General features: G+C 40.8%; 1 protein-coding gene across 1 annotated transcript; it reads right to left on the reverse strand.

The window, feature by feature from the left end:
* Positions 1-278: 278 nt before the first annotated feature.
* LOC124170841 (nuclear factor interleukin-3-regulated protein) lies at positions 279-7478 on the reverse strand. The gene is made up of 2 exons (XM_046549834.1): positions 7212-7478; positions 279-2678 (listed from the first exon to the last, which is right to left on the reverse strand). Exon 2 carries the CDS (start codon positions 2656-2658, stop codon positions 1021-1023), a length of 1638 nt encoding a protein of 545 aa, XP_046405790.1. The 5' UTR covers positions 2659-2678; positions 7212-7478; the 3' UTR covers positions 279-1020.
* Between the last annotated feature and the right edge of the window lie 16511 nt (positions 7479-23989).

The raw sequence follows: 23989 nt of genomic DNA on the forward strand, positions 1-23989 counted from the left end.
AAGGCAGCCTTTGTATTCAAATTTTGTCTTCGATTTCACATAAGTTTCCAAAAGGAATGGAGTTACACTTCAATTGACAAGTATTTTTGTATTGACAACTTACAGTTTCCGAAAGGTAACGTAGGGATTAAATAATTTCTAGGGGAAAATACCATGATCAACACCCATTTAAACCTCATAGCAAATATCCTGGAAAATACTCCATGATGGTGTTTTTTCATCGCAGAGGATGATTCAATTAGACTCACAACTCTGTTGAGGAAATGAAAAACTGCATATTAAAGATATTAAACATTCAGTTTATTTGATGTATACTGAACTTACATAACATACATTTCTGTCATTGACAAAATGAAGGTACGCTTCAAATGATTGAGCTGATTGACTCTGCCCGAATAGGCAGTAGAAAGTATCAAAATTTATGAGAATCAATGTGTAAATATTACGAAGTGTAAAAAGACAGACAGTAATGATTGTAAATGCGGTACATTTCGCGGCAGAATCTAAAGTACCGCTTAAAACTTCGAAAGGTGAATAATATTTGTCATTAGGCTTATCATACAGGCAACAAGGATCAACTCCTACAAAATATCATCATAGGACTCTTATGATTACACAGGTGGTCACATTTTTACAACTTTATAATAATAAAACAGTCTTAAAATTAATTCACAATAAATAAACAAATAAAAATTCTTTTAGCCCGTGATTATAGTTCATTTTAATCAGGGACAATTCAACGGAACTTCATTCCACAGCCAAAATAGCCTGCTGTGATATTCTCACACTATGCAGTCTTTCACTTCGCCTTGTGCATGAGAAAAAGGTGGGCAAAGAGAGAGGGGGTGACAAGTTCATACTCCCTCTCCGATAAACATCACAATCAACACACTTCGGTCCAATCCAAGGAAGTGCATTGCGCCACATTACTGCGCACAGCAACGGCCTCACTCACGAACTCCTATTGATACAAAACATACACTCACGCAACACTGAACACTTGTTGGAGACAAGTTTCTCTCATGGCACCTCGTAAGATGGCGCCATGGTGGTCGCGGTCTTCTTTTTCGTCAAAATGCTCTTGAGGCTGGCCACCTCCGACGCCAGCTTGGCTAGCTGGTTCTTCAGCTGGGAGTTCTCACACTGGAGAGTCTCTGGTGGGGGCGTTGGGCTTCTCTCTGACTCCTCAGTCGAGTGCCTCGTGCGTTTGCGGGCCTCGGCCGCAGCCAAAACCTCAGGCCTTCTGGACACGCCACCGGGACCCGTACCGTGCCACTCAGAGCCCAGAGAGATCCCAGAGTCGCGCTCGTCACTGCTGCCTTCCGTGTCCCAGGGTGGGCTGGCCCGTGGCTCCTGCTTGATGTTCTGCAGGGAAAGAAGGGCGGACGCAGCATCCTTGTCTCCCAAGTGTGACTTGTGGCGCAGTTTGTGCGGAAGATTGCTGCCCGTGTACATGGCTGGAGATCCTTCGTCGCCGCTGGACAGCTCGTGGGGTGTGACAGCTGACTGAGGCGATTCGGTGCGGCTGCGGCTCAAGTTGAGCACGCTGTTGTTCTCCTCGTAGTCAGGAGGGGCCGCTGGGCTGCCGATGTTGATGATGGGGGGACTAGGTGGCCTGACGATGGAGGGGACCAGGGAGCCCATGCTGCTGGGCACGCCGCTGAATACTGATGGGTGATGGTGCATGGCCGGCGAGACAAGGGGCGGCAGCAAGTGTGGTTGATACTGATGATAGGGGTACACCTCCTGGTCGGGGAAAGCCATGGATGGACCATCGGAGTAAGGGTTGGGGCTGAGGTCATTGTTGTATTTGGAGCTATCCACGCTCATGGGTTCATGGATGACAGAGGTGGGAATGGGGTGGGGTGGGGTGGCCGGAGGGATATTTTGTGACCTCGGCGGTGGCGATTGGCAAGGAGGGGAGGCGTACATGGCCGGGTTGTTGACCAGCACTTGTCTGTGGACAGGCACAGAGGGGGTTGGGGGAGGGAGGAGCGGCGCGGAGCCATTGTTGGAGGCTGGCGGGTGGCAGCCCATGCCCATCACCGTCGGTGGGATGATTTTCGATCGCTTGGTTATGCTGAGCACCTGATCGCTGGTGGGGAGCGTGGCCATCACTTGCTCCACGCTGATTAGGCTCTCGCCGTTGATCCCGTACTTTTCCTTGATTGCTTGCAATTGGGCCTTGAGGACGTGGTTCTCCTTCGTCAGATCCACCACTCTCTGCTCCAGGATCATGTCGTTATAGCGTCTCTTCTCCCGCGACCGCTTGGCCGCTTCATTATTCCGTCTCCTGCGATCCCAATAACTTTCGTCTTTCTTATTGTCCGGGATGAATTCTCTCTGCTTCCTCTGGCTGAACAGCTCCTTCCTCTTCAGGTGATTGGAAAGGTCGTAATTGCTTTGTGCGCTTCCTCCCTGGAAATCTCCGGGGAAGTTTGAGTCGCCATTGAATAGCATTTCGCTGTGGTCACTCGAGTCTGGGTTGGGGGAGGGGGCTGGCGAGACGGCTGGAGTGGCCGCCGCGCCCATCTCAACGTATGGGCCATTGGGCATGTTGCTTTGGCTGCTCGGCATCGTATTGTCTAGTGGCTGCACCAAAGGAGTTTCACCATTAATGGGCGATCCACTTTGCCGGGCCACGAATTCTGCCACCATAATTCGCTGCCTCAGCACATCTGTAGAGGAGAGGAAGAAAGCAATCAGCACAAATATTCGAGTCGTAAAGAGTAAAAATTATTTCACAAGTGACGTGAGGGACCGCATCGTAAGACCTCAGACATGCAAATGGGAGCCCAACGAGTCAGCGATAATCGGAGCTATTTTTTCAGAGGCGAGAACAGGTTTCTCAGCAAAAGCAAGAAAGGAAAATTGCATTGGAATACCCGTACCGCTGAGTGGTTATATGTAGGACGAAATAAGATACAATTTTGAATAAATGGTCTGCGACCAAGATTACCCCCAAAAAAATAATTCAGATATACTTTAAATGTGAGTCCTTGCTGAAATGAGTTACGGAATGCTTCTCAGAAGTTTTCTCTTTCATAAACAGTTTTGTAAAAAATTATTATTATTGAGAATTAGAAAGAAAAAATTACCCGTTTCGAAGCTAAGGCCACCTTTTTTTTTACATGCATTAGGAATTTTTTGCATGCCTAATTTTCACAGATTTAACTTGAACAAAACATATCCATATAAATTTTTGAAAGTATTGGTCGCTCGAAACTTAGGATTTCTACAAAACTTTATCAGTCTGCGTAAATTGGTACCGAAGACGCCGAAATAACGGCTACGCCACTGCATTCCGAAAGTAGAATGGAATAAATACGAAATAAAGTCGACCTGAAAGCGGCTGAGAGAAAAAAATGACCTCATAATTTCGTCTAAAGGCCTAAAATTCTTGAAGAAAGTAAACTGGAGACAACTATAAAGTATGTTAAGTAATAAAATATAGAAATTAACAAAAGTCTGATTATCTAGCATACCGACTCACTACCAAAATTTCCAACTCTTTCAAATTGTCATCATTCGCTCGTTACTAAAGAAAAAGCGTTCATGAAAACTGAGCCCTGGATATAAATCCCTAAATAAGTGCGGCATAAGAACTTCAGGGAATTATCCTTCAGAATTTTTAAAAACCAATAGCTTGAAATAGTAAGGGGAATTCACAGTGACTCTTATAAAATCAAAATAAAAATTAATCAGTAAGTCTCGTTAATCGCTTCACTAGAACCCATACGCCTAAATGTTTTTTTTCTGTATACTAAATTACGGATAGATGTCATCGATTCATAACATATCGTTAACAGATAATTATGAATATAATAATGAATAAACGGATAAAATTATAAACTAGTAGCCATCTCAAGTTCGGTCTAATACATCTAACTGAGACCAGCATCGAATGAAAGAAATAACTTTTAACCTTCAACTGAAACACTACTATAAGCAGTGAAAAAAACTGCACATTACCGTGGGATGTTTAATCTTTGATGTGTTAACTAGATTTGAGAAAATACTATGCATAAACGATACTTAACAGTATAATTTAATAAATATATGTTGATCAAAGTACCAAGGTGAATATATATACGCGTTTCTTTAAGTCCGAATGACTAAATACTGGTGAACTTCATTTTCATAAAAATATTATCTCGCAGATGTAAAGTAGAAAATTTATTCTGACCCTCATGAATATTAAGTCCTCTTATTTACGATGAACCTTGGAATTTGGCATCACTAAAAATTTCCGGAATACCTGACGACACGCCAAAGGTTGACTTCGATCTTAAGTTCATAAATCGAGATGAGTCATCACAGTCAAGCAATTTTTGCATAGAGAGCTGAAAATATCTTTAAAACTATTGCGTATGTTCTGTTTGCAAAAGGTGAATGCCCAAGAAAGGAAAACACTCGTTTATAAATACGAATATATCTCTCTTTCATTTAGCTAAATCCTTGCAATTTTAATTGACACTTTCTACAATGAGTTCATTATGAGTACTGAATTAAATATTAATTTCATTTCTATTTAAAATTATTACACGTGATGCAAAAGATATTCTCCCAATGCTCAATATGATTAAAAATGTCTACAGTCACAATGAGGAAATGTTTGAGTCTCTAGAATTTGTTTCATGACTCAGGTCACTAAAGCTATTTATGTCACAGCTTTTGAGTGACATAAGGGATCTTACAACAGTTGATTACACCTACCCATTGGTGTTAAGTGTCTTCATGAATATCATCCATATGTCCTACACAATACCCAAATATAATAGTTCACTACCGCGGCCATGAAGAAAAATCTAAAGTAAAAGTATCTACATCAAACAACACTCACTGAAAATGTTTGTTTAATTAACTAAATGACGGGGAGTTTTTCAAGTAAAGTTGTAAAGTTTTGATGAAAGATGAGCAAATACTCTATAAAGGGGATGTGGTATTAAAAAATAATCCAAATATCACCCTTGTGCAGTCTTAATGATCACATTTAGCATCTAGCACCTAACAAAGGCACAAGTAATAGGACTTGGGCGCACTAGCAATAATGAAGAGCAAGGTATCGAGGGCAAGTAGATGAGTTCGCAACGACTTCAGAAACGTCAAGGACGACTATAACGACGACTGTAAAAAAATATTTCGATAGGCCATATAAATAAATACCATACGACAGGCATATTTCCTTTTTCGCCTGAAAATTTCCTCTTTTACAAAATACTGAGCTAGAAAAATGAGATGCATTTTATGTTATCACCAGTAAATGACACCAGATTGTATGAGAGATAACACATCGGCAATTAGAACGATGCAAAAATAGCTGGTTTCAAGTTATATATAAAATTTATGGATTTGCAGGACTTTTTTTTGTTACTGCATCATCTTCGAGGGATGATGCCAACAGTGAAACACACGTGATACTGACATACGAGCATTGATGGTCTATCCGGCGGAAATTTTAACCCTGCGAATAATGCACCTAGTAATAGTAGCATACACAAATGTCGCCCTATTTTACGAGAATCCTCGGAGTTTTCTCAAAATACATTGAATTCGATAGCTCTCTCCATCCTTAATATCGCCAACAACACAAGAAAAGCTGTGTGAAGAAACTTCACGATCATATCTGAATGTGTCTAAAGGGTGTTCACGGAGTCCGAGGCAATGCCGTTGCCGGGAGGCAGCGGGGGAATCGCCGCGAAGCGACGAGAGGGCGCCGGCCGAGGCGGATCAACAGGTAGGTTGGCCACGTGAGCGCGGCATCACGTGGGCGCGGGTGGCGCGGGACGCCGCTCGCGACGACCGGGATCAAGGGATCCCCGCGGGCAGCCGACTACGGAGGCTGTGACCCCATGGGCCACGAGATTCGCTGAATCACGACACAAAACCACAAATGCATTAAGCACGACGCGAATGTCAACTATGACATCTATTCATACATGGAACCCGAGTTTTTATACAGCTTCTTCCAAGAGCATAGCATTTTAAAAACGTAACTCGAATATCAGCTAGGGAAGTTTTAGAGAAACTTAGGTTTTCTGCCAATCTCTCACAAAAGTCTTCAACAACAGATATCTCAGATGTTATATGTTGGATGGAAATGCTATGGAATCAATAATATTTAACAGAAAGAAACAGACTTCTGACTGAATTATGTGAGAGATGAATGAAATTTTACGAAATAAGGTATTCATACACGTTATAATTCTTGATTTTTTAAAACAATAGAATTAAGGCCTATACTTTGACTTCAACAGAAACTCATTAAAATGGAAATTCTGATGGTACACGCACTTAGTTCATTTGGATACCGAAAATAAGAGTACAGAGGATGAGGTGAAATCAATTGTTAACATAATTTCTAAATAAGGAAGAATGTTAATTTTGGTAAACTTTTATAAAGAAGAACAACAAGAATGAAACAAAAGTCAAGGAAGTTAAAAATGCCGTTTTTCGGGACTTGATCTATTTAAATTCGTAACATCAAAAATATAAATTTTCGTGCAAGATTTGGAAGACACGAAATTATAATAAGAGTGTCCCGTGATCCAACAAAAACAAACATTTTGCGAGACTAACGTACGTATTCAAGGGAACGGATTAGGCGGACCTCACATCCAACCTCACGCGCTGAAGTCACACCGCCCATCGGCAGCATCCAACATCCCTGGCGCTCAAATCAGTTTCCACACTTGTCACGCGAGCAATCGCGTGCGGACAGCCACGGCGCGGTAAATATTTACGCGGACACGAGCGCGGGGGTGGATCTGCGTCCGATCTCGCCGGGAGCGGCGGGGGATGACCCACTGGGAGGGAAGGAGCAGCGAAGCGCCGTGTTCGTCGTTCGCGGCACCCGAGGACCAAGATTGTTTTCTCTCGGGCGCGGCAACCAACAAACAAGGCGCTCTTATTAGATCAGGACTCGGAACTAAAGACAAGCAATTCGGAGTCCCGGTGAGGACTAATGACAAAGGGGACATGAAAAGGGACAATGGAAAGATGCGGAAGGCTCTTATGTAAGCTCACGGGAATCCCGGTGACGGCCGTGGTTGTCAAGCAGATTCCGGGAACGGATCCACCGGAAAGACCCATGGCGGGTTGCGGTACGAGCGAAGGGTATAAGCCCTAAGTTCTCCGAGGTCTTACGAGGTAAACTGCCACTTCAAAAAGCACAACTCCCTCCAAGAGAAACGAGCGAAGGTCACACTAACCTAAGGCAATGGTAGTCCGGGTGCACTGCTGCGATGTCCACGGTTCGTCGTCCTGGACACTTGAAGGCACACTCCACAAAATCACACTGTTTTGTCACTGGTTTTTGGGGGCACACTGAAGATGTGTGGGACTGGGGAAAACGTTGCAGACTGTTCGCGGCTCTGTCGGCGCGCGGCTGTCTGCCTTGATCTGCTCCTCTCACTTGGCGTGTTTGCTTGTACGGTGCTATCTGCACGAGACCTCGACGCCAACTGGGCTCTCAGCGCGGTTGTTCCGCGGGAGTATCCGAGTCCGAGAAGGAGGAGACGTCGGAGGGGCGGTAGCTAGGGGGAAGAGGGGGCAGACACCCCCTCGACCGTCTCCCCCCCCCACTCCGCGCGCGGCGGTGGCGGAGTGGGGGGGCGAGGAGGAGGAGGAGGGAGGAACGGCCGTGGAGGACACCACCCCCTCTGAGTCACCAATCACCGTCGCGATGGGTCACCTTGATGACGTAATGTATTTTGCCCGTTACGTAAGCATGATACCGTTCCGAGAGATGCTACGGAGACGAGGGATAGATGGATTGCTTAGCTGAACGCACCCCGCCGACCGCCTCCGGGGTCCCGAGCCGGGGGCGGACCCCAGTCGCGGGCCGGCATCAACGCTCGCGAGAGATGCGGCCGCAGAAGAATCAAGCGTTCCGTCGCATGAGGCCCTTTGCTGCAGTCATCCACCACCGCTGTGCAGCGCAAACAATACTAAGAGCCTTGTCAGTGATAGATTCTCACCGTAACAGTTCGAATACGTAATGTAATTAGCTCCGTCAAATCAGGATAACTTTTACTCGGGTAATGGAGCATTGAAGTCGATAATATGAAACCACTATAAATAAATATTCACCATAATAACACCTTCATTCAAACAGAGTCATGGTTGTGTTCATTTTTTTCTGAACATATACAAGCAATAGTTACAGAGAGCGTAAAATTCGAGATTAAATGGAAATTTTTTTGGAGAAAAAGTGACAGAATTTTAGAAACTAAATTAATATTCTTCTCAAAAACTTTCTTCAAAAATTTTTAAAGATTTTTTTCGCTACACTTGGAGTGAAACGTATGCTGTGAAGAGCCCAGGACGTAACAAACATGGTATGGTGTTTGGAGGAGGCGACCGACAGCTGAGGTCATTTGCGCCATGAGGAAAGGGTATGGAAGGAAGGGTGGAGAGAAACCCGGCGTCGGCATTACCCTGCTCTGCGCCAAGGGGGCCACGCCGCTAGCGTGTCGACGTTCACGTCTACTACGGCTAGGAACATAAATCGTTGTCATTCGCTGACTCACAGATTTTCAGCTGATTTCTTTACTATTATATTTATGATACTGTATTTTACTGTCACAAATAGCCGAATCCGCGCAAATCGACGTCACTTTTCTTATAATTCAACATTTATGCGTTTTTTTCCGAAAAAAATTACTCCCATTCAAATAATTCTACAGCAATCATCAACATCTCTAAAATGTTGAAATATATATTTTATGACAGTGAAATGTCTATATTACTATAGCGCAAAGTTAGTTTACGAATATTATTGGCGGCGTAAAGCCAAAAATAAATCTAAAATGCGTAATTTTCGAAAAAACGGAAAAATCAAGTTTCCATTAGAAATAGCGCTACTTTGACGCAATATATCTAAGCAAGCAATTTTTTTTATAAAAAAGTAAGCATGAAAGGTGATACCCCAGACATATTACTACACAACTTGTATAGTCTAAGCGAGTTTGAAGAAAGTCGAAAAAATTATTTTTGTCCACCTTTTTCCGAATCCGGACCACTGTGCGCCGTAGCGTCCCATCCGACGGACGGGGTGTTGCGCTTGAAATGTCCTCCACACAACATTGAAGTAGCGATAGGGAAGTCTCGGAACATTCTCTGCCACAGCCGGGATTTGAACACGAGTCCTCGGGGCGGGTTACACAAATACTTGGCCCAGGTAAACCCGAAAATATATGTAGTAATATATTTATGCATTATGCAAGGAATTTAGGAGTTCGCAAGTTAAGATCATAAAATCCGTTTAAAAAAAAGTTCCGTTTAAGATCATAAAATTATAATTTGCATCTCGTAGAACTGAACTCATTGACGTGAATTTAGCTCAATATTCCGTTTAAGTGATGGTCATATTTGGATTAAAATATGCACTTGAGGGCAGTGAAGTCTCATTCCGGAAGCCATTACACATTTCCTCCAGGTCAGTGGTCCTAATTGCGTCAGGCGTCCGCTTGCCATAATAGCCAGGCAATAAGCATCCTGGTCTTTTTTTCTCAATCTAGCTGTGTCGTGCGCGTCGCGTCAGCCGATAATTCACCATCCTCTTCCCTCAGAATTCCGCGAATTCAAATCGAAGGCGATAATGGCGTGAGACTTAGATATCGACTAATGGAAGACTATCTTGTTCCAATGATAGCCTTATTTAGTCAGTTCTCAAATGCACCCATGTGACAGCGGAAATGAGCCCTATTATCGATGAAAAAATGATGACTAAACAACAATAACGAATTAGCGTACAAGCTACCAACCTGACGCATGGCACGAGATATCTTTACTGAGGGAATTATTTTAAAAGTAGATTGTAAAAAAATCCAAATCAATGCTTAATATATCATCGGAAGTTGATTAACGATAAAGAATGCATACACTCTCACGTTAATATTCGAAAATAGAGCTTTCGACTCACAGAAGATATTTTTTGTATGGTTATGAGCGTTTAAATCATGTTTATGCTAAACTCGTATTTAGAAATCGGCCGGAAGACATCTATATGAGCTTAATAGATATAACATTATAGCATTAGTAGATAGATATAACATTATATAAGTAGTTATTAGTAGATAGATGTAATAGATATAACATTATATAAGTAATCTCAGACGGGGAGTCACCGAAGAGTATTTAAAAAACTCGACATTTGCCATTTAACTTAATTTATGACGATATATTGGAGAGCAACAAAGTATCCTTCTCCGATAGCATAGAATATTGATTTCTGGAAAATATTCGGAATTGCCAATAAGGGCAGTCATCCTCTCGACAGGATGATTTGACTTTAGTTCTATCGTGCTTGATAGTATCCCGTTAATTCATCATAAAACTATATCCGCCCTTTATTCACTGAAACACATTAGCGGACGAAATACATAAATCGTCAACCGCACATTGATATGCTTAAGTCACAATCATTTTAGCCTTCAACCTGATAGTGATTCTTACCTAACTGCTAAAAAAACCGTCATCCATTACGATTACAATGTAAAAATTCATTTCTTCTGTTAGAACTCCTTCGGCTTGAGTGCCCCACACGCTCAAGATGATTTACACCGCTAGTATTTTCCTGAAGGACTCATTCCCCAAGAATATTTTTTTGCCAAACCAGATTTACGATTGGTCGGCCCTCCCATGCCCATCTCATACGTCAGCAGAGAGTAATCTCAGACGGGGAGTCACCGAAGAGTATTTAAAAAACTCGACATTTGCCATTTAACTTAATTTATGACAATATATTGGAGAGCAACAAAGTATCCTTCTCCGAAAATCGTAACCACACATTTGCAATGAACCTTAAATCACGTGTCAGGGCTCTGACAGAGGAACGACCGTGGGACAGGCACCCTATTCCAATATTCAGGCCTTTCCCTGAGGTCTTATTCGCCCACACTGAGTGGATTTCAGCTCTTTACGGCGGTCTCAACGTGGCTGTCGTGAACCGGCAATCGTCCGCCCACTGCCGGGACGATTAGGCGACTACGGCGCGGTGCCCTTTCTGCGAATTTCTGGACGATACCGATTCCGCAAATAAAAAAGTGCCGTGGAAAACCCGCACAGAATTCTGGCACCATCAATTTCGCCCTCGCCCGTTAACGTTATGAGTCTAAAAGATCGTGTAGGACAGTGGGATTGCGTCGGAATAATTCCCGGACGTTTTCTGAGAATGATTCCTTTCCGGGAGTACCACGGACCGTCTTTCCCTAGTAATGGAGGGCGGTTGATTGACTTTTGCCGAATGCGTTCCCTCATTCCGGTTGGTCGCGAGACTCGGCGGAACGGATAAAGAAAGCCACGAAGGAGATAAAGGGTATAACTGATGAAGGTTGTAAAAGAACTATTTTGCCTTTTAGACTGACGTAGTACTCGTGTAGAACTGAAGAAAACACATTACTCCTGAACATGAAACGAATTCCTAAGGTTTCACTTATTGGAAACACATGGCGATATTTGGAAATAGTTTTGCTTCGTAATTTTTCACAGTAATTTTTTTTACTAACCTAAGTTTCAAATCTTAACCAATCTTCCTCGATTTTAGATTACTTGGGAAAATATACTTTTAAGTATGGTATTTTAACTATTTCCCAGCATTTTTCATTGTCTTACCAGGAATTTGAATATTTTTTTAATTAACAGAAGTTTCCTCAGTCATGAAAATTATTAAAAACTTAAATAAATCTTGAAATTATAGATAGATTACGCTAAATAAAGATATAACCCTGACATACATAACACCGAGAGATATAACACTGAATATATCTACAAAATACATTACAATGAATAAAAAAGTATTTGAAAAGTAAATTATTATATGCAGCTTTTTCACTCAGAACATGTAATGAGGAAATTCAAATTTAAATCATGAGGGGACAATTCTGGAAAATGTATTGCAAATGAAGTCATTATAAATATTGTCGCTTGGGGCACAGCAGTGGGTGAACAGCAGAGTAGGCAAAAAACTGACTTTTTGGGATCATACTTACCCTGAACGGTAAAGTTGTTGTCTGACATCATGTTCTCAGGTTGACACCAAGCATCCAGGATCACAAAAAGCACTGTTAACAGAGGCTTAGGCAACATATGGATTGCTGCATCATGTATCGAGGAATTTTGGGTGACCCATGGGTTGCCTGCACTCTAAATTGGATTTCAATTTTCACACATCGCAATGCAATAGATTTCAACTGATAAAATTAAAAATTCATTGATTCAGTGGCAAAGTCATCGTTCAAAGGTACTCAGGTTCCCGTAATGATATTGAATTTGCCCCCATGATAGTTTCAGTTCAAAATCTGCCTCAAATTTCGCACAATTTTTTTACTTTATTTTACTGACTTCAGAGCTTCATATTAAACAAATATTTTTTTTTAACTTCGCAACAGAATTTCTGATATTAGTCCACATCTTTTATTTGAGGTGCAAAAAGAAATTCGATCAAATAAAATTTTTATTACATGGTCCACTCAACTGCGGCTACTATGCTGTGCCACGTATCAAAAATAATTCAAGAATGAAAAACTTCACAAATGCAATTTAACCCGCATAAAATAATATTTCACATTAGATTTCATCACAAAGTCTTATATTCTGAAGTTAGTACAAGAATATTAGTTTTTTGCTCACCGTAGGGCTAAAGGCGAGCTGAAAGTGAATGCCATTGAACTGGTCAGTCGACATCTGGGTTGGTCAAGCTAAAAAATATTACCATCGCATTATACAGAGCCGTCCTCATTTCTCTGAACAATAATTCTACTGAAGCCTCGCCCCACTAAGCAGTAAGCGGCGTAATCACTTTCTAGATGCTCGTTCACTGGCAACTTTTTTTTACCCGCCCTGACACTACTCTCTATGCTCTTGCAGACTACCAATCGGCGAACATCTTATTCTTCATAATATCCTTCGAGCTACCGCTAGGGTGTTTGGCAGGGGATGACTCCACGCAAAATGCACTAAGCTGCATGTAGGTGCCTCTCAAAATTTACAAGAGCACGATTCGGCTTCAATCAAGTTATCAAGGCTGAAATGGCAAACACTTATATTGCATGATGGATGTGCTGGTTCTGATTGGCTGACACTCATTGCTTTTGTTTTCATGATGTAGATTATTAATTTCAATACCCACGAAGAGGGCAATACCTCCATATTTAAAAAATGTGGAGGAGTGTTACGTTAGTAAAGGAGGCGTTCATGAAATAAAGGAGATTATAAGACGATTGATATGGAGGAGTAGAAAATAATAGGGAAAATTCTGATCTGAAGCGTAGCGCTTTATGGCACGGAAACATGGACACTTAGGAAGGAGGACGAGAAAAAGCTAGAGGCATTCGCGATCTGGGTGTGGCGAAGAATGGAGAAGGTGAAGTGGACGGAGAGGAGGAGGAACGACGAAGTGCTCGAGATGGTGGGAGAGGAAAGAGAGCTTCTATAACAGATTCGAAGGAGACATGAATACAGCGGGGAGAAAATGTTGAGAACAGTGTTAGAGGGTAGAATGTTGGGTAAACGAGAGAGAGGAAGGAAAAAATAGGATTTTTGGAGAGAATGAAAGGGAGTTAGCCTTTCTGTGAATTTAAGAGAAAGTCCAATAATGTAGAGCAGATTTCCCGAATTTTTCTTAAGTAATCCATCGAAGTCTTCTCAATCGGTAGAAAACTTTAATAATAATAATTTTTAAGAATTTAATTCACCAAAAACCATTCATTCCGCTACCTATCCTATTAAAAACCTCATAATTTTCTTTTTATTTGCAGGATTGTTAGCGGGAGTTATTTCTCCTCAAAATACGCTAATCTAAGCGTAGCCACAGTAGCAGAAGCAAATATGTAGCAGAGGTTAGCTCTCACCAAGCATTCATTCCGCTATCTAAGACATTATGTAGACCCAGATGTCCGTGAATCACTGGCTAAAGGTATGCGAGAAAATGCACTGACGAACCTACACATCGGCCTGTAAGACAGTGCTTTATATCATGTCTAGAACCATTCTCTCCATATTTAGATTAGTTGAACATAATCAGTATCAGACCTTAACCTATATTGGCCATTTATGTTCCTAATTCACAAAGCATTGGAAATCAAAAGTTAGTTTGAATAGGTGTATAGAGATCACCCTGTTCTAAACAGCTGGAGAAGTAATTTCACATTCTTACACCAAGGGTCCTAGCTCTTCCCCTGAGGTATCTCCCTGTGACATTGACAGCGATATGTTTTAATCGACACTAATAATAGACACTGACTTTTTTGGGGCATCCAAATCTTCACATAGAATTTGAGCCTTTGAACCCTTTAGTCATTCGGCAAACACTCCACAAATTACCTTATCATACGCCTCTTCAAGCTTCAAAATTTAAATAATCATGGATTAGTAAAAACATTTGTTTCACTTTTGCATTACATGCGAATTTAAAACAATAAAACTAAACAACGCGTATAGATGCCAATAGAGAGAATACCAGTAATGTAAGCTGGTGGCACCGTAACTGATGCATTTAAATTGGCTCGTAAATGTAAGGGTTCCAACAGATGAAGGCTTAGTGAGGGGAAACGTTTACTGTGCAATTTTGATGATTATTAACTATCATCATTTAACACACGATTCTAGAGATAGCAATATTATTAGCAAATAAATATAAAAGTATTAAATTGAGAAAAAAGACGGCGCCCAAACCTCAATTAAATATTAATTCACAGACCGCAATACGACAGCACTTAACGGAAGCTGGCGTTGCATTTCACAATCTCTCTCGCATCTCCATATCAGAACCGTTAAGACTAATAAAAGAGGAATGATAGCCATTAGATTACATTGTTATTCATTTGTCACTCGTGTTCGATAAGACACCGGAAGCGAGTGCATTTAATAAAATACTAATCAACAGACGTCGTAAATGGGTTGGCGATCACTCTGGTTGCATTGATATTAATTGCGAAACGAGAAACTAATTACAAAAGTTGTAAACATCATCCTCGCCATTTGGGTCACGTCATCAGCAGTGGAAAACGATGATTTATTGATAACGCTATGAAACCAAAATAATTACTTTCTCCGCCCGCAACACTGCAACGTTTCCGCAGCACACGCAAAAGTTGGTCATGATGTCGAAGCCACTGCTGCCAGAGATGAGCGAAGATAAGGCGTAATGAGCGTGCAGATCGTCAGAAAGCAGATGAACCGAACGTAATTATAGACAGAAGACATATAAACACGACAAATCGGGAAATGCCATACGGCTATTTATAGTTTCTATTTTATATTATTAGGTAGTTTTGGAGGACTATTAATGTTAACGTTTCAATATTAAAAATGGTAAGGCATATAGTTGATAAACTGTATTATCGTTATGAGTACAAATGCTGTACCTATAATGCCAAATTATGCACAGTGGGATAAGTTAAACTCAGCTACTATAGGATAAAGTCATCACACAGATATTGAAAAAAACAATAACCTACCTGTACGCAATACCCTCCTGGTCATCTTTAAGGCTTTCATTTCCACTCAGCACGTACCAAACTACATGCTATGGTGCTAAGGATTTGTATTTTGGTATTTGCAGTATGTGGATGGGATAAGCTGTATGCAGGCATCAAGTTTCCATTACACTACTCTCCTTTTTCCAGCTAACATGAGAAAACTCCAGCTAGATTTCTACAAAACCGCTCTATTTTCATGAATCATGAGGGAGGATGAGCCAGCACGACGAATTATGCCTGCCACTTTTTCGCGAAGGATACAACATTTATAAAAGTATCCCTCACCACTTCGTCCAAGTTTTACGACCATGGTATCGGTGAATAGTCTACATCATGTCGGCGAAGTCATGGCTGTGAAATAAATTATCCTTCGCTAAGTACGCGTAGTATTCCATATTGGCTGAATACGAACTCAAAAATTTTTTTCAAGTTGTTTTAATTGAAAATTTCATTTCGATTGCATCTCTCACGAAGAAACAGAAGTACCAAGATTTTAAGAAAATCTAGTGTTAAGAATATCACTTTCTCAGAGAGGATGTTATTAGGCGTAACTTTTTGGAATCTATAATTTCACTTGAATCAACAAGAAAATGTTTGTACACTTCCACAGGATTGTTTATTTTACAACCATGGTATCGGCCAACAGTCAACATCATCTCGGCGAAGACATGGCCGTGAAATAATTAATCCTTCGTTAAGTGTGCGAAGGTTTCCATATTGGTTCAACATGCATCTCAATATCTTTTTTTCATTTCCCAATTCAGTAATTATGAAGTTATTGCTTCCGTGTCGGGCTCAGATCGTGGATATTGCGCAGCCTACTTCTTTGCTCTAGCACGTATTTAATCTGAGGCTTGCCTCGATACCTTAATGGTGTCGATAGTGGAAATATAGCACACGTCGAGTGGTATTGTTCCAATGATTGTACACACATTTTGCGTAATCGCTGCAGCCACGAAGTTGATGACCCAATGCCTCCGGATGGCCGTAGAGCGCATCTGCCGTCCACCAACCAGCCGCCGATAAGAACACAGAGCGTGCGGGCGTGCTGATGACACCAACTTATCACGCGGACAGAATTCCATCAGTTCCGGACTCGAGAGCAGTGCTAAGCAGGAAGGTATACGTGAGTTCCCTCCATATTCCATGTTTCTCAAGGCCTCGCGAGATACCACCAAGTACGACATCACCACTGGGATTGCAGAGCAATGTTTTGTCCCCACTTTATCATATTTCCAGTAGGGTTGAGTCGGTTTTGGTACTTCGGTTCTTGACTCCATCGGTTCTTCATTTCAAAATCGGATTCGTAACCGAAGCGGAAAAGAAACGTCACCGAAATAATTCGAAAAAATCCCAATCTCTAAAGTGCGGTCAAGGAAAGGGTAGCAGCCGCCAAGTTAACCCTAACCATTAGCATTAATAAATTGAATGATAGTGATACATGATGGAGATGAACAATTTCGATGCACTGTAGCCGCTCACCTCGTCTTCCTTCTCGAGATTCGATTTTGATATCGATATTCCGTGACATTTATCAACACTAGAGACCCCCTGCAAATATTTTACTGCTGAATTCAAATTAAAGAGTAGAAAGGGGTGGTATATGGGTAAAAAATGTGTTCGGTGTGCCATAACTCTGTAATACTTCCAAACGGACGCCGATTACATGTAACTGCTTTGTACTCGTGTGGCGTGGTGCGTCCCAAGTACACAAGTAAGGAAGACCTCGCCGCTCACCCACTCCTGTGTACCGCGCCGCTCCCTGCTGCACCCGGCGGCATGCGACTCACTCTGCACCAGATACCCTCCGCACCCAATGGTCTCCCATTGCTCCTCCGCCTTGGCCTTGGTGATATAAAATATTCGATAAAGACATACAATAATTCTTTAATATCGAACAGGATAAGTAATGCCGGTACGATAATTATTCTCTCTCTTGCCCAATAAAAACCAGCTCGCAGAATAATATCACGACGCATCGGATGATATATCGTGGAATCAAATAAATTCGTGGATTTCACACAATTACTTACACCGTTTCTTTTTTAACAGAGCGCGACCCGGGCGCGACCTTCAGGCGCAAACTATTTAATTTTTAATTATTTTAAATTTGCGCCTGAAGATGATGATAATTCATTGAAACCCGGGTCGTGCTCTGTTAAAAAAGAAGTGGTATAAGTAATGCTTGAAATCCAGGAAAAATTATAATGAAATACCACAAAGTTAATCAAGAGTTAATGTTTATTAAATAATACCTCGTGATATTTCATCGAGCGGCGAATTTAGAGCGATTGATGTACCACGATATTTCATCTTGACGCGTATCGTGAAATTTTTATCCATAACATGAGTTTTTTAATCGGAAGATGTAACACGATTTTTGTCGGACAACAGTAAGACAATATATTTGATTCCCAATACATTTCAATATCGATATATTTTCCACTGTTTTGATACACTACTTAGGCTTACATTCGAACTCTTCTGCACCCGGCTCCCCGCACCCGTGGACCTCCCAACGTTCCTGCACCTAGACCGTCCCTGTACCGTTGGTATTTACTCGATTAATACGGCTATGCAGCGCCGTGATGGAGTGACGTGTTTATCTGGGTCAGCCCAAAAGGAACGTCCCAAACTGGGACGAGAGCTGTAGCCGCTCACCGCGTCTTCCTCCTCGAGATTCGATTCCGATATCGATATTCAGTGACATTTGCTAATTCTAGAGACCCTAAGCACATAATTTCCTTTGCATTCAAATTTAAGTTTAGGAAAGGATAGTGACACAATTATTTAATTCCGTCCGAATACCTACTTTTGCTGCCAAGATTGAATCTGACGTTGCATTTTGGTGTTCTCAAAATCGTGAGAAACTCTCTCCCGGCATCAACCTCAACAGCACGTTCACGTGACCGCTTTTTGCCTTGAATCGAGTCACTGCCATCCCAAACTCTCTCGTGACTAAATTAAAAGTCATTTATTTTTAATGGGCTTTTATTTTAAACTCCCGGGTGCATTCAAGAGATTGCCATCCTTCTCTCTGATTTTCATGATATTTCCTCGGTTTAAAAAGCCATCGCTTCCATTGTCTTCGGTTTAAGAATAATCCTTAAATGTATAAAACTCAAAAAATATGGTGATGAAGGGATCTGAAAACAGATCGCCTTCAAAAGACCAAGGGTGGAGTTTTACAAATATGTTACGCAAATCGTAATACACGACAAAAACACGGAAGAAAGTATTCAAGCGACCAAGATTTCAGTTTTCAAACTGGATTATTTACTTTGTGAAATGAACTAAAAATGATTGTGATTCCAAATTTTTAAGGAAAACAAAAATTCGAAATTTTGACGCGAACAAAACTATTCCACACGTTTCACACGTGTCCGATTAAGAGTGTAGCATAAACTTTTGTAGAGTAGATTATTTTATTTACTTTGCACGTTTAAATATGAGCCATAGACCCGTACGAACACAATGCGATCATAAAAATTTCTGCGTTTTAATAACATAAGTTACGACAACTTTACCATTGTTATCACACACACTTCATCGCAGCCTAGGTCTCAAAACACTCATTTTCAAATTTCCATAATATGATTAATTAACTACGGAAAATAATCAGCTATAGGTCTGTATGTTGGAACAGTTAATGAAGCACTGTACTGAATTGAACTATTACATGAATATCTTTGCAATTACATTATAAGCCACCATGAACGATTGGAGAAAGTCAATCGTAACAATCCGATATTTCCATATTATTTTATTCAAATATAAATAAAAAGATACATTAAAAATTTCATACTATCTTAATTTACCTTAAATTGTCAAAAGGACCAAAGTAGTCCGTCTGCAACAATTGTTACCGTGTACAACATGTAAAAGTTGATGAGAAATAAACTAAAGGTTTTGAGCCGTATTCAAAAGCTGATCCGCTAAAATCATTTTTTTATTCCCGTAACTACTAAAGAAGCCTCTTATGATCTTTTACAAGAGGATATTCGAACAATGAGCGATTCAAAATGAACAACTAGCAAGCAAAATAACTGGAAACGAATGCTTTTTGCGTGAGACCGTGATATTGCTCCAAACTCAGGAAAAATGAGAGTTCAAATTAAGAAAGAGCTATGCCAGACATTATAACACTACAATGAAACGGAAGTGAAGCTCTATCAAGGGTTTTCAGGAAGCGATGATCTTTTCAGGTTTCCGTATCTTCTAAGAATCAATGTCCCGACACAACTTATCGTCGACTCGTAATTGCTAAAAGGAAAACCAATATTCCGCCATTGATTCGGGTGCACGAGAATAAACTCCCAAGTTTTGTAACACTTTGTACAAATTTCCTCTGATTCACATAATGTGGCTTGGCAGCCTAGTTTCGCCTTCATACACGAAAGCGTTATTCCATGGCCTCATTCGGCTAGAAGGGCGGCGATGGTAAAATCCTCCGGCAGAGGAGCATACTTCAACTTCTCAAACGTGGACCATGCGCATACTTCCAGCGTGTGCTTCTCTTGATTGCCAAACGACGATTATAATAACAATTAGGAATTCTTGATTTCAACCATACTTTCAAGTCCACTACTCATGATATCCTAATAAAATATTTTGAATACGTACGTGTGAAGCATAGAAAAGAAGGAGTATGAGATAAGTGTTTCATGCATGGTTTTACTCATAATGAAAGTTGGTTCAAGTATGATAGTAGTTACTTCGATTTTTCTTTAATTTTCAGCCTTCATAAAAAATACTTTCAAGATCGTTCAGTTCCATTAATTAAATATTTTTTTCTATCTATGTACTCTTAGTATAAAGCTGATTCTTGTATTTTGTTCGCAATGCTTTCAGATTTTCATGTTTTATACTATTTCCTTACTTTCAGATTGTACATCTAGTATAACATTTACATACATTTTTTTTAAATAAATGGCATTTATATATGCAATTATTTTATTTGTCTCCAATGATCATTAGATTGTATTGATATGTACTAAATTACTTCATGGGCCAAAAAAAGGCCATGATAGTAAATGATATTATTACCTTAAGTTCTTTATGATTTTTTCAGCACTTTTTGTAAGCTGTAAATAAGTTTCAACTTCGATAGGAAGGAGCTGGGTGGATAGCCTTCCAGTGCAAATTATTTTTCAATAGCAACGGCGATGGCCTTGATAGATGACTCAGGAAAAACGAGTGCCTTGTATTACGTAAGTTATATAGCATAACAGTTACAAAAACAAGTCATACGTAAGAGACTGAATTAAATATGCAACACCATGATTGATAATAGCACTGATATTGCTATTGCCGCCCACTAGCACGAAACGTAGTTCTATAGAGCACTAGCTGTTTAACAGCCTCTTCCGAGGGATCAATACCTTCCAAGCTTCCATTACACAGATAATAGTTTCATTTCTGTCGATAGGGTAACGACGAAATTGCTAATTTGATAGACATAATTGAGAAATGATACTTAGGAGGCACGTCAGAAAACAATGGAAACAGCAGCATGGACAATTGCTACACGTAAGAGAAGCAAAGGAAGCCATTGCTATCCGAAAATTGTCAAGGACCGAGGCGTTACATAATAGTTTACAAAAGCCGTCAAGAATAGTAAATAATTGATGGCAGTATCTCTGAGCGTTTAAAGGAAATGGTATGAAAGAGTATTAGATGACGCGATGGGCTCTTGGTAACGGAAACTTGAACGCTTAGGAAGGAGGATGTGGATATGATGGAGAGGTTCGAGATACGTGAATGTAGGAGAATGAAGAAAGTGTGTTGAAGGCAGGTCCGGAACTAGGGCGGAGCAGGGGGGCACGGGCCCCGGGCGGCAGATTTCAGGGGGCGGAAAAATTTGGAAAGTGAATTTCATTTTTTGCGTAGCTTCAATTGAGTTGCAATGCAAAAAGTTGAAATTGAGTTACAATAAGTAATTTGTGTTCGTCATGTGTATGTGAATTTGCAGTGCACTAATATAAGCGTTTTCAAAGCAAAAGTAACTTATGCATTAATCAGTGTATTAATATACGTGTTATTAAAAAGTGTTTTTCATAAATAAAACTTCTTAACAGCATATATGAGGTGAGTAACTTCAACTACCGTATCTCAGAAGTCGCTTGCGGAGGTATTAAATTATAGTGGTGGAGGAGGGGGCGGCGGATTGACAGTTGCCCCTCTAGCAAAACTCCTAGTTCCGACTCTTGTTGAAGAGAGAGTGAAAATAATGAGGAAATGGTTCGCATGGTGGGCGCATATTTGAAACTGCTAGAGATTATAATGAGAATGTGAATAAGTTGTGTACTTAGTGGAAAGGAAATGAAAAACCTTAATGGAGTCACGGGGAAAGGGGGAGGATTAGCGCAAGGATCGTGATAGGATGAAGGATAACACGACGGGAAAATTAAAATAGCAAAGGCTGTTGCATTTACTATTGAATAGTATTAATTTCATACTAACCTGCATAAATTAGTAGATGTCTGTAACGATGCTTACTTTAACATGCCAGCATTCTGTAACACCATTGCCATATTTCATTCAGAAATATGTAAAAACCTTATGCCAATTGCAGCAGAAATAAAACGACCAAACATTTTCATTGTTCTCAACGCTTTAATTAAGAGAGTTTCGGTTTCCTCGGTTTCCACGTATCTGAGAGTTCAACGATGAAAAGTATCTTTCGATTGTGAACAGAGAGCATTTATTGTTGATGTAGCATTATGGAAGCTGGGAGAACCTCTATCTCTAAGAACAGGGCTAGCAATACTGCAATAGTAAAAATAGAATAGAGTTATTACGAAACAGGAAAAGGACTGGAATCGACATCATTAAAGTATTTATGGAATTTTTTCACAGACTGAAATGTGCTTTATTCCCCCGACCAATAATTGCATGCACACATATTAACTTTTTGAAAATGATGCCATGATATTCACTGCCCAGTGAAATTATTGATATTATTCATTTTTGTACCTGTGTATAAGGAGGTACTCGTTCGCATTTTAGCTTTGAATATATTATCGTCAATGTTTCCACCACCGGGAAACAATTCGTACTGTATTCACATATATATTTATGTTATTTTCGTATCGATTGCACTCAGAAATACAATCGAACAAAAGGTGCATTACGTGAAAGGAGAGGGACATATAATGATACCGATGCATTGTTTGCGCCTAAAACCACCATTGATGACGTAGAAATATTGAAGTCTATCAAGTAAATCGATCGGTATATGCAATCCTGCACCATTTGAACATTGAAAAAATTATTATCAATTCAAACGCTCGGATGAGGATCTGAAATCTAGGACTTCCGTCCGTGAGACATTCATTCATCCATCTAGCGCGTAGTGAGAGATACAAACAGGGGCAAAATACATCCCACCCTCCCCTTAACATTCGATGACGCATGAAAGGTGAGGCGACAGCCGCTGAAGCAAATAAAAGGGTAATTCCTCTGACCCGAAACCCCCAATTCATTGAACAACATTCGGTAGAAAGACGGGAAAGATAAGATGCATTGAAAACGTTTCCCTCAACTCAAACATTTCCTTTTTACTGTAAAATAATAGATACTCAAATGTTTCCCCCATTTTTTCATGAGCTGATAATGTTGCTGGTGCTCTGATTCACTCACTCATTCAGAAAGAAAGAGCCGCTCGTTAAGGACAATAATGGTTAACATGAGTGTAAGCAACATCGAATGAAGCGAGGCTAATAAAAGGAAGGGTTAGGTAAATGAGAAACGGTGACCCAATCGGCAGGAGAGCATGGCGCCATCAAATTATATGTGAAAGAGTAGAGAACTTCAATCTTTCTCCACGAATAGCTCGAATATTTGGCGATGGGTCCAAAAACGGCGGCTCGCCATCGGTATAAATATTTACGATGAATTTCGTTGTAAGTGGTTCATCAGGTCATGTAAGTCGTGCTCCTTCGCTTATCATACTTTGAAATGTTTCTCGGTTCTCGATTCAGGCGTTATATAGTGGAATTTCGACACATTGAAATGAGAGGTAGCTGCGCAATATATTCCATAAATGTTGATAATTGCAACTACTTGAAATTTCAATCATTACCGTTTTTCTTTATCTCAAACTGCTAACCTAAAATTGCTGGTGGGATTGCCGGTGACACTATCATCTTCAGACAACAAACATCACGGTGGGAAGGCCCGGAAACATGCTCGAAATAATGGCTTTAGTTCTTGCAAGTGTTTTGTTTTCAATCTAGGACCACCGTGCAACGGCGTCGCTGCCATTCGGAGGGAAAATCCCCGACTCGTTTCCGCTAAAACACTCGATCGACTCCACGACGAAGATCCAGAAATAACCGACGGCCATGCCAGGAGATATCGAACATTTCCCGCGAGCACTAGCAGCGCTTCCTCGCGAAGGGGAAAGGCGGGGAAGAGTCATCAACTTGCGTCAAAGCGGGAAGATTCGCTGATGCGCCGCCGATCCGTCTCACGTGTCCCGCCATGCCGGCGCACGTGAACCGCGG

This window comes from Ischnura elegans, chromosome X, assembly GCF_921293095.1.
Source record: "Ischnura elegans chromosome X, ioIscEleg1.1, whole genome shotgun sequence".
Classification (NCBI taxonomy): domain Eukaryota; kingdom Metazoa; phylum Arthropoda; class Insecta; order Odonata; family Coenagrionidae; genus Ischnura; species Ischnura elegans.

What these genes read in the sequence shown, in the direction of transcription:
- LOC124170841 (XM_046549834.1), bottom strand. Translation starts at nt 2,658, where the DNA reads ATGGTGGCAGAATTCGTGGCCCGGCAAAGTGGATCGCCCATTAATGGT.